Raw genomic sequence first — 12503 nt, 5'->3', positions numbered from 1 at the left:
TATAATTGTATACCCAGTGTAATTAACAGTTTTAGTCCATTTAGGATCACAGACAACAGGTTTAACCTTTTAGATTATGAATTTCACATCAATATTTAATATCCTTGATGGAGTTAAGAATCAATATTCGAATTTGAAATATACCAGTTTTTATCAAAATCATATGTAAAATCTTTCATTAAAACATAGAAGTGTCGCAGCATTTGTTAATAAATTCCCTTTAGTAAATCAAAATAATCCATTTTGTCATGATAAAACTGAATCTATTGTTAACATGCAATCATATTGTCTTCTTTTGTTATGTACACCTTCCAACCAAAGTGATCATTTAATTATCACCACCATAACGTTAGGCCTGCAGTGATATTCAACAGATTTCTAAATTGATGGCGAATATGACAATTTGTTGTGACATGAAAGATTCTGCCATCAAACATTGATTGGGAAATAAATAAGAGATATCGTGATAAACTGAAATACTTCGTAGAATTAACATAAAACGATTTAAAAGCCGCCAGAGAAAAATAAACTGACTTTACAAATAATTAAGGGACCGTTTTATTTCATCAGAGGACTATCATCAGGAAGATGTGACGATACATTTCAATTATTTTCCTTTTAATTTAAAGGTGGTCATATTGAAGCAGGATTATCTCAGACAGAAGGTACAAACATCGTAGAATAACCGTAGTTTTAAAGTAAAAAAAGCATGATCATTCAGACGAGGATAAAATTATATAAGACAATGTATCAGATTACATAGGATTAAAAAAAGTGTGAGAAAAATGTTTGAAGCGATTTGATAAGCTGTTAATAGAATATCGAATGACGCGTATACGTTACCCAATCGAAGTAAAGACATCCTACGCGCCTTGTGAAAAATCAAATAAAACTTAAAAAGGATTCTTTCGATTTTAAAACATATGTCAGAAACATCAGTATGTCCACCTTTTCGTTTTTGTTTTTGTTTTTGTTTAACTTTTCTAATGCTTCAGTTCCAAATGAAACCAGTGCTCTCCTATATGAAACATTAGCCTCGCTCAAATCAGCGTTAGAATTTCTTTACACAGAACACAAGAATATAAACTTGGATGCTGTCATTGGGACACGGATGGTAGAAGGTAAGAGTGTTTTGTTTTGTTGCTATGACGTTTGTCATGTGATAATTGTCTTTATAAATTTTCATTCTTACTTTTAATAAATGAACACATATAGTATATTTTTTTACTGTTTTTGACATTAATACCTATTGAATATCATCACTCTACATCTTGAATATTTACTATACAAAATATGGGATAATGATTAGAAATTCATGTAATCAAGTCTTGAATTTCGTTATTTTAGACCAGAAGTTTGACATAAGAAAAACCAATTGATGAAAATTCAAAAGACATTGAAGAAACAACATATTTGTTTTCTATGAATTATTTTCTTTGACTTATTTTTTTTAAAAGGGGGGGTATTCGAGAAATCTACTTTGAAATTTCATATTGGAATGAAAGTTGACTGAGAAAGAATAAATACGAGGCGATAAGAGTATTTTATGTGAGCGATTGAATCTGGAGAACAACAAACTAATTTGGTATAGCCATAATAAAGAAATAAAAAGAAATAAAAAGAAAACTTTTGTTTTATCTAAAAATAAATTACAGTAAAGGAAACAACTACCCATGGCGTAAAAATCATTTTGGTTTTAATTTTTAATTAACTTTTATGAACAGAATCTGGCATTTGTTAGTCTTGTATCATTTTTAATTTTAGTTTTTTGATTATATTTTGGAGTTTAGTATGACGTCCATTATCACTGAACTAGTATACATATTTGTTTAGGGGCCAGCTGAAGGACGCCTCCGGGTGCGGGAGTTTCTCGCTGCATTGAAGACCCATTGGTGGCCTTCAGCTGTTGTCTGCTCTATGGTCGGGTTGTTGTCTCTTTGGCACATTCCCCATTTCCATTCTCAATTTTATTAAATGAATCAAGGCCAACATCCTAACTCAAACTCATTTTGTTTTTGCAAAAAAAATTTAGTTTTTTTGTATTTCAATCGTGAAAAAATAAGTATTTACAGGCAGCAACATCCACCAAAGTGTTTGCAGAGTATAAATAATTCCATTCATAAAATACATAATGAGATCTATTCATGGTGGATAACAAATTGTTTGACTATCATCATTTAAAACATTGTCAGGTTTGGTCTGTTATTAATGCACAAGTTTATAACACTTTATTTTCTAGTTCTATACAGCGTTCAATGCTAATTTTGTCATAAAGCTGTCATATCAAATATATGATAAATGCTATTGATAAAAGTCATGTAATGCATTCACTTCCCAAAAGAATAAATTCGATGTAAACAGGAGATGGTTTCTTTGATATCAGATTCACTGTCGTTTTAGAGAACCATCCCAAAGTGCCAATGCGTTAAACACCCATGGCTGAATGGAGATGGAATCATGAACAAGTGGGATTAAATCATGTATTTTTAATATACTTTCAATTCATTCCATTTCAAAATCAGATGTAATTTTGATTATTACCATTTTAACTTGTAGTATGAAATATAGTTTCACAATAAAACAAAGATTTCCCCAGCCATGAAATATTCAGAATGTACAACTGATACGTAAGATACAAGTTGTAATTTTTTTTAAAGCAGAACAATGATTAAAAATACTTTGAAATAAAAAAAATTAAAGGACTTATGTTTTTTTCAAACTTCACAACTAGACAACTAAAACGATATCATCGAGACATCAAGATATTTAAAATTTTCTACAATTATTCATAAATTTTTTGTGAAAAAATACTACTATCATATCTCAAATGAAATAATTAGTTTGAAGTAAAAAAAAATCATTTTTTACTTTGTTTTTGAGACTCTTATTATATTCAGTTTAACATATAAACACGATATGTCTCAAATCTGAATGCTTCCTTAGTTAACTTCAAGACAATGTGGAACTGATTTCTTGAGAAGACATAATAATGTTATTAAAGGTGTTTTATTTTTCACCTTAATTGTAATGGTCTTAATCATAGAATGGATTTGGAATTACTGAAATCCATGGAAGTGCAGAAGTTCCTTTAAAGTTATTTTGTATTACATAATATCATTACATACAGCCTGTTCTTGGCACAGCAGAATTAAGAAATATTCAGACGTCGGTATATGACCTCTGTGAATTTTACCTCCATACCTCTAGGTAAACTGAATTACATTTTCTTGGTCGAGAATTTGTGAATCAGTCTACTGCTTATTTCTTGCAGTTGACATTGTTATATTAAGTACAATGTAAGAAGTGAAATGAATAGCCAATGGGACTAAATGTACAGATACCTCAAGCAAAGGTTTTGGCTGTTATCTAAAAGCCTTTAGGACTTTTAAGCTTTCAAATATTTAAAAAAAGAAAATTCCAAACTTTTGGGGCAATGTAACTAAACCTGATGGATATAAAAATAAGAAGATGTGGTATGATTGCCAATGAGACAACTCTCCACAAGAGACTAAATGACACAGAATTTAACAACTATAGGTCACCATACGACCTTTAACAATGAGTAAATCCCATACCGCATAGGCAGCTATAAAAGGCCCCGAAATGACAAATGTAATTTTTTGAACATATGTTAAGGTCTGAAAACACCCTTGTATCCAAAATTTCTGGCAACTGAAAAAATAACCCCTGGACAAAGAAACTTTATTCTATTTTAAACAATCTAGGATTTTCAAACCTAGCTGGGAGAACATGTTCTATTAGTTAAGTCATGAAAGTGACTAGTTCTTATATACGTAAATGTCTGGATTATAGAAATGAGATGTTATCTTCTTAATTATAACATATTATTTCATTATGTTGTGTACATTGTAATAATGTGCTGAAATATGGGCCTTTGTCAATTATTGTAATTGTGTTTGTGCCAATAAAATATTTGTAAATTTGAAATTTTGTAAAACAATTCAAACGAGAAAACTAATAGCCTGATTATGTACAAAATAATAAAATAAAAACAAATGTGATATACAGCAACAAACGACAAGCACTGAATTACAGGCTCTTGACTTTGGACAGGCACATACAGAATGTGGCGGGGTTAAACATGTTAGCGGACGCCCAACCATCCCCCTAACCTGGGACAGTGGTGTAACAGTACAACATGTGAACAAACTATAAAAATCAGTTGAAAAGTGCTTAACTCATCATATCGATACAAAGCACAAAAACACCAAGTGAACGTGGCAGGGTACTCATACATCCCCATAACAAAAAGACACTAAGTACAGACCTGAGAGTTCTTGCAGTTACTGACAGCTAGTTCCCCAAAGCCATTAACAAATAATAAAAAAAATCATGCATCTAAGATATACCTGGATTAAAATTTATACGCCAGACGCGCGTTTCATGATTTAAATTTTGCTGTTGTATAACTTTAACTAAATGTCAACCCTGTCAATCAAGGATAAAAGTAGACGGAGTTTTGTCTGCTTTGTCCCTAGATTTGACGCCAACCTGTCTTTTCCGCTTTAGGTGAATCGTGTATTGCTACGAGAAAATATTTAAACATTTCATATATATATTTAACGCAGTTAAGAAGGTTATTTCAGAAAACGTGCAACAATATTTGTATCATACGGTTTTACCTTTGAAAACAATTTTATAATTCATAAATTTATAGAGCGGGCATGGGCTTTTATACAATGGCTTGGCAATAGCTCATTTTATTTCTGTATAAAGCAATAAAATCGAATACAGTGTTAAAAGATGTTAAAATGTTTATATGAAGGTTTGGTTGTACAAAAAAAGATCCTTCCTAAAAAAGGTTACTACGAAATGCATAACAAAATTTACATATTCTAGATTCTTTTTCTTCCGTGTTCTACTTTTCTTCTTCATCGATTTATTGACAATAGAGGACGTTTGTGCATGCTACTTCACGAGAAACATCACGTTTTGATTCAAATAGTGAGTTTTCTTTTTTGTAGTAACATACAACGCGTATGACAGTTCTGTTGACGACATTGATGATCAACATTTAGAGTCGTTAAAAGACATTATTTGTCGAAATATGCATCGAGTGTAGTAAAATAGTATAATTTGGTTACTATTCTAGTCATTTGATATGGAATAATTGAAGGTTTAAATGAATAACAAAAACTTTGTCATAACTTAATAATTGGAGAATTTTTGCAACCTAGTATGACTCTTAATATTCAAGAAAAACATAAATAAATAACACTGATCAATGAAATTTAAACAACGAAACTGTACAGTACGGATATAGTATCATAAATGGCAAAGACGTTTCCTAAATTGAATTAAATATATTTATGCACGCTTCATGAAATAAAAATAGTCTTTCACATCCAGTATGTACTTACTGTCAAAAAAGCAAATAAGTTTCATGATGTTCTAATCTCTTTTTTTAGTTGTCTTAACAGACTTATTTACAAATTCTATAATTACACTATTAAAGTACAATTTTTATGATTTGTATTATTTTTCATTGATATTTATTAACTATTTTTATAACTTTTAACGCAAAAAAAAAATCTGTTTTGAATTTCTTTGTCCAATCTTACTTAAAGCATTGCACAAGCTTATGTTGTTTTTTTATGCATTGTTGACGAAGTTGTTATAAATATATAATACAGCGGACAATATAATAATATGCAATACGGCATGATATATACATCAGCAGATGCACGGTAGTATCTAGTATTCTTTGTCATGTAGCAATGTTTATGTCACCGGTTATACCGAACGTTTTGTCATTTCTTATGTCACCGGTTATAGCGAACGTTTTGCCATTCCTTATGTCACCGGTTATACCGAACGGTTTGCCATTCCTTATGTCACCGGTTATACCGAACGTTTTGCCATTCCTAATGTCACCGGTTATACCGAACGTTTTGCCATTCCTTATGTCATCGGTTATACCGAACGTTTTGCCATTCCTTATGTCCTCGGTTATACCGAACGTTTTGCCATTCCTTATGTCACCGGTTATACCGAACGTTTTGCCATTTCTTAGCTCAAAAGGACAACGGATTAGGAGCGGACATATCGAGACTAGTTTAATTCTAAAACATGCTATCGTGTTTGCTTTAAGTCTATAATCACAAAAATGGTTGCCGTTAGATATAAATGTTCTTGCGCCATTTAGAAATTTGGTTTTGACGGTAAATCTCTGTTGAATTCATTCAAATCTTGACTAGACTCTGGGTAATTTAGAGCATTTGACGTGGATACTTGTTCATCATTTTCCGTTTTATAAGTCATGCTGGGTTGTACAGCATCGCCTAGCAGTAGACTTTAATTAGTATTTAAATATTTACGAAGATTCATTAACTGATCAATGATCGAGAAAGAGTTTTCATTATTGAAATGTCACTTATGTTGGTGTGTTTTAGTTCAACGCTACAATTTTTACCTAAAATAACTTCCACTGTATTTAAGTTCTATCTGATAAGATTCAATTTGATAGCCTTTTTTTAATACATCACAGTGAACGGATTGCTTTGAATAATATGTCTTTCGTGTCATGTGTTGAAGTATTTATTTTAGCCTGATTTGAACGTGTTTTAAATGTTTCCGACCAAAAATAAATATGAATTGTTAAATACTAAAAAAAATGATTTTACTGCAAAAGACTGCCTATTGTCTATCCCATGTTTTAAGTCGGTAATAGTTTGTCTTATATTTTGTTTGAATATGCAAATACTAACGGAAAAGTACACATACTATATAATAGTCTCATTAAAACAACCAACTAGCATAATCATTTATCGGATCGTCTAAAATTGACGATACTGCACAACCAGGAAAAAAATATACAAGTTAAAGATTTGTTTAACGTTAGTGAATAAAGATAACCAGTATGTACGAATAAGATCAAATAGATAAATCAATTAGTAAACAAAATGAAATATTATTAAATATAATGCCAAATGTATTAATTAAACCATGTCATAGTAATTAGCACTTTACAGATCATCTGATTTTTAAATGCGTCATTCTAGAGACGATCTTCCAATCACTATATACTATATACCTAATTCTGTGACCATGCGCTTATCAAGTCAGAGAAACAGGTGCTATCCATTACACAAGATGTAATCATCAAAAGTGGCTCCGCTAGACAGCTTTACTTACTAAGATGTTTGTCAATTATTTTTTTAGCACTTCAATTTAGATACGATCCATGTAAGCTTATAAATCCTTTGAATAAGGTTAATATAAAAGCTTATCAATTTAACACTGTAAAAAAAATTGAATATTGATTTTATTGGTATTTACATTGATTCTGTTATCAATAAATAAAAAAAAACTAAATATGTATTGCTATACAGTTATTTACACTCACGGTTCTATAACCTGTCGATACTTATATTAAGGCATTGTATTAGGTCATGTTTTCCTGGGCTATTGGTAATTTCTTTTAATTTCTTTACACTAAATCCATGGCATGTGTACCGATTGCTATTTTGCCTTGATGGCTATATATGATTATTATATTAGTTGTTATTGGCTTTAAACTAGCTTTCAGTTTACTGCGAGTACTCTCAGATCGATAGTTTTATTTGTGCTTTGTATCGATCTGATGAGTTAAGCCCTTTTCAACTAAATTTTATTTATCCTTTGTTATTATGTTGTACTGCAACATGACGGTCTCAGGAAATGGGAGGATTGGGCGTCTACAAACATGTTTAACACAGCCACATTTTGTATGTACTTGTCCCAAGCCAGGAGACTGCAATTCAGTGATTGTTGTTTGTTGCTGTATATCATATTTATTTTTCATTTGTTGTTCAGGCCGTTGGTTTTCGCCTTTGAATTGTTTTACATTTTGTCATGTCAGGGCCTTTTATAGCTTACTATGCGGTTTGGATTTTGCTCATTGTTGCAGGCCGTACGGTGACCTATAGTTGCTAACATATACGTCATTGTGTTCTGGTGCATTGTTGTCTCGTTTGAATTCTACCACCCCTCCTTATTTTAAAAGTATCATAGAAAAGACAATATTGGTTTTGTGTTTATGATAACCATTAATAATAAATAATTCACGAAAAACTTACACCACAAAGCATTTTAAGAGATGAAACGAAATTTAATTGATATGGAATTTTCTTGTTGTTATCTTTTGTTTTTTTTTTATGTTTTCAGGACAACTAACAGTGCTTTTAGAAAGAATACAAAGTAATCCAGATAATTGGGTAATTGATAACAACTTGTTTATAAATCTCAAGGAATTATCTGACCTAGCCGGGAAAGTCAGCAGTAAAGCAATACCATACATAGCTGCACTTACACCCTACTACTACCAGAGTAAGTATAGCAATGCATTACTTTGAAAAATAAAGGGAGCGATATTCACTTAATAGTTATTTCAAAATAAATGGTCCGAATCAATTAAACTTTATACCATAGTAACAGATGGAAGAAATATCGATTACTTACTTACTTTCTAAAGGGAAAACGGCTAATTTATCCAGGAAACAACTTTCCATTAGTATACCAGTCTTTACAACACTTAACCCATGACCAAAAATAATCCAAAAAAAGAATAACAAAAACCATCCTAGGTAAAGTTTGAAAGAGGGAGTTAATCCAATAAAGAATAACAAAAGCCATCCAAGGTATATTTTTGCCTGATGGACTTAATCCAATAAAGAATAACAAAAAACATCCTAGGTCAAGTTTGCCGGAGGGAGTTAATCCAATAAAGAATAGCAAAAGCCATCCTAGGTAAAGTTTGAAAGAGGGAGTTAATCCAATAAAGAATAACAAAAGCCATATTATGTAAAGTTTGCATGAGGGAGCTTATCCAGTAAACAATAACAAAAGCCATCCTAGGTAAAATTTGTCTGAGGGAGTTTATCCAATAAAGAATAACAAAAGCCATCCTAGGCTAATTTTGTCTGAGGGAGTTAATCCAATAGAGAATAACAAAAGCCATCCTAGGTAAAGTTTGAAAGAGGGAGTTGCTCCAATAAAGAATAACAAAAGCCATCCTAGGTTAAGATTGCCTGAGGGAGTTTATCCAATAAAGAATATCATAAGCCATCCTAGGCTAATTTTGTCTGAGGGAGTTAACCCAATAGAGAAACAAAAGCCAGCCTAGGTAAAATTTGAAAGAGGGAGTTAATCCAATAAAGAATAACAAAAGTCATATTATGTAATTTGCCTGAGGGAGTTAATCCAGTAAACAACTTACGTCTCATCAGATCCTATAGATGAACCACTAACGCCATCATATTTACTTTACGGACGTAGAATCACAACACTACCATAAAAAGAATTTGTCTGAAGGAGTTAACCCAAAAGAGAACAACAAAAGCCATCCTAGGTAAAGTATGAAAGAGGGAGTTAATCCAATAAAGAATAACAAAAGCCATCATAGGTTAAGATTGCTTGAGGGAGCTTATCCAATAAAGAATAACATATGCCATCCTAGGCTAATTTTGTTTAAGGGAGTTAACCCAATAGAGAATAACAAAAGCCATCATAGCTAAAGTTTGAAGGAGAGAGTTAATCTAAAAAAGAATACCAAAAACCATCCTAGGTAAAGTTTGCCTGAGTGAGTTAATCCAATAAACAATACCAAAAGCCATCCTAGGTAAAATTTGACCGAGGGAGTAAATCGAATAAAGAATAACAAAAGTCATCATAAGTAAAGTTTGCCTGAGGGAGTTAATACAATAAAGAATAACAAAAGCGATCCTAGGTAAAGTTTGGACGTGGGAGTTAATCCAATAAAGAATAACAAAAGCCATCCTAGGTAAAGTTAGCATGAGGGATTTAATCCAATAAAGAATACTAAAAGCCATCCTAGGTAAAATTTGCCTGAGAGAGTTAATCCAATAAAGAATAACAAAAACCATCCTATGTAAAGTTTGCCTGAGAGAGATAATCCAATAAAGAATAACAAAAGCCGTCCTGGTAAAGTTTAAAAAAGGGAGTTAATCCAATAAATAATAACAAAAGCTATCCTAGGTAAAGTTTGCCTGAGGGAGTTTATCCAATAAACAATAGAAAAAGCCATCTTAGGTAAAATTTGCCTGAGGGAGTTTAACCAATAAAGAATAACAAAAGCCATCCTATGTTGATTTTGTCTGAGGGAGTTAACCCAATAGAGAATAACAAAAGCCATCCTAGGTAAATTTTGAAAGAAGGAGTTAATCCAATAAAGAATAACAAAAGCCATCGTAGGTATATTTTTGCCTGATGGAATTTATCCAATAAAGAATAACAAAAAACATCCTAGGTTAAGTTTGCCTGAGTGAGTTAATACAATAAAGAATAACAAAAGCGATCCGAGGTAAATTTTGACCGAGTGAGTTAATCCAATAAACAATAACAAAAGCCATCCTAGGTAGTGTTTGCCTGAGGGAGTTAATCCAATAAAGAATAACGAAAGCCCTCCTAGGTAAAGTTTGAAAGAGGGAGTTAATCCAATTAACAATAACAAAAGCCATCATAGGTAAAGTTTGACCGAGGGAATAAATCGAATAAAGAATAACAAAAGCCATCCTAGGTTAAGATTGCCTGAGGGAGTTTATCCAATAAAGAATATCATAAGCCATCCTAAGCTAATTTTGTCTGAGGGAGTTAACCCAATAGAGAAACAAAAGCCATCCTAGGTAAAATTTGAAAGAGGGAGTTAATCCAATAAAGAATAACAAAAGTCATATTATGTAAAGTTTGCCTGAGGGAGTTAATCCAGTAAACAATAAAAAAAAGCCATCCTAGGTAAAATTTGAAAGAGGGAGTTTATCCAATAGAGAATAACAAAAGCCATAAATAATTTTGTCTGAAGGAGTTAACCCAATAGAAAACAACAAATGCCATCCTAGGTAAAGTATGAAAGAGGGAGTTAATCCAATAAAGAATAACAAAAGCCATCATAGGTTAAGATTGCCTGAGGGAACTTATCCAATAAAGAATAACGTATGCCATCCTAGGCTAATTTTGTTTGAGGGAGTTAACTCAATAGAGAATAACAAAAGCCATCCTAGGTAAAGTTTGAAGGAGAGAATTAATCTAAAAAAGGATAACAAAAACCATCCTAGGTAAAGTTTGCCTGAGTGAGTTAATCCAATAAACAATACCAAAAGCCATCCTAGGTAAAATTTGACCGAGGGAGTAAATCGAATAAAGAATAACAAAAGTCATCATAAGTAAAGTTTGCCTGAGGGAGTTAATACAATAAAGAATAACAAAAGTGATCATAGGTAAAGTTTGGACGTGGGAGTTAATCCAATAAAGAATAACAAAAGCCATCCTAGGTAAAGTTAGCATGAGGGATTTAATCCAATAAAGAATACTAAAAGCCATCCTAGGTAAAATTTGCCTGAGAGAGTTAATCCAATAAAGAATAACAAACACCATCCTATGTAAAGTTTGCCTGAGAGATAATCCAATAAAGAATAACAAAAGCCGTCCTGGTAAAGTTTAAAAAAGGGAGTTAATTCAATAAATAATAACAAAAGCTATCCTAGGTAAAGTTTGCCTGAGGGAGTTTATCCAATAAACAATAGAAAAAGCCATATTAGGTAAAATTTGCCTGAGGGAGTTTAACCAATAAAGAATAACAAAAGCCATCCTGTGTTAATTTTGTCTGAGGGAGTTAACCCAATAGAGAATAACAAAAGCCATCCTAGGTAAATTTTGAAAGAAGGAGTTAATCCAATAAAGAATAACAAAAGCCATCGTAGGTATATTTTTGCCTGATGGAATTTATCCAATAAAGAATAACAAAAAACATCCTAGGTTAAGTTTGCCTGAGTGAGTTAATACAATAAAGAATAACAAAAGCGATCCGAGGTAAATTTTGTCCGAGTGAGTTAATCCAATAAACAATAACAAAAGCCATTCTAGGTAGTGTTTGCCTGAGGGAGTTAATCCAATAAAGAATAACGAAAGCCCTCCTAGGTAAAGTTTAAAAGAGGGAGTTAATCCAATTAACAATAACAAAAGCCATCATAGGTAAAGTTTGACCGAAGGAATAAATCGAATAAAGAATAACAAAAGCCATCCTAGGTTTAGATTGCCTGAGGGAGTTTATCCAATAAAGATTAACAAAAGCCATCCTAGGCTAATTTTGTCTGAAGGAGTTAACCCAATAGAGAATAACAATAGCCATCCTAGGTAAAGTTTGAAAGAGGGAGTCAATCCAATAAAGAATAACAAAAGCTATCCTAGGTAAAGTTTGCCTGAGGGAGTTTATCCAATAAACAATATCAAAAGTCATCCTCAGTAAAGTTCGCCTTAGGGATTTTATCTAAAAAAGAATAACAAAAGCTTCCATAGGTAAAGTTTGCCTGAGTGAGTTAATTCAATAAACAATAACAAAAACCGTCCTAGGTAAAGTTTGAATGAGGGAATGAATCGAATAAAGAATAACAAAAGCCATCCTAGGTAATGTTTGCCTGAGTGAGTTAATACAATAAAGAATAACAAAAGCGATCCGAGGTAAAGTTTGGACGTGGGAGTTAATCCAA

General features: G+C 32.0%; 1 protein-coding gene across 1 annotated transcript in view; it reads left to right on the top strand.

Annotated features, from left to right (window-relative positions):
• Positions 1 to 287: 287 nt before the first annotated feature.
• The window catches only part of LOC127708059 (UPF0764 protein C16orf89 homolog), a 30704-nt gene continuing 18488 nt past the window's right edge, over positions 288 to 12503 (top strand). The window contains exons 1-2 of the mRNA XM_052212852.1: positions 288 to 1121; positions 8167 to 8328. Coding sequence (XP_052068812.1) covers positions 941 to 1121; positions 8167 to 8328 — 343 coding nt within the window. The 5' untranslated portion in view covers positions 288 to 940. The remainder of the gene's footprint in view (positions 1122 to 8166; positions 8329 to 12503) is intronic.

This window comes from Mytilus californianus, unplaced genomic scaffold (assembly GCF_021869535.1).
Source record: "Mytilus californianus isolate M0D057914Y unplaced genomic scaffold, xbMytCali1.0.p SCAF_7, whole genome shotgun sequence".
In the NCBI taxonomy this organism is placed as follows: domain Eukaryota; kingdom Metazoa; phylum Mollusca; class Bivalvia; order Mytilida; family Mytilidae; genus Mytilus; species Mytilus californianus.
This window is presented reverse-complemented; position numbering and strand designations above follow the sequence as displayed.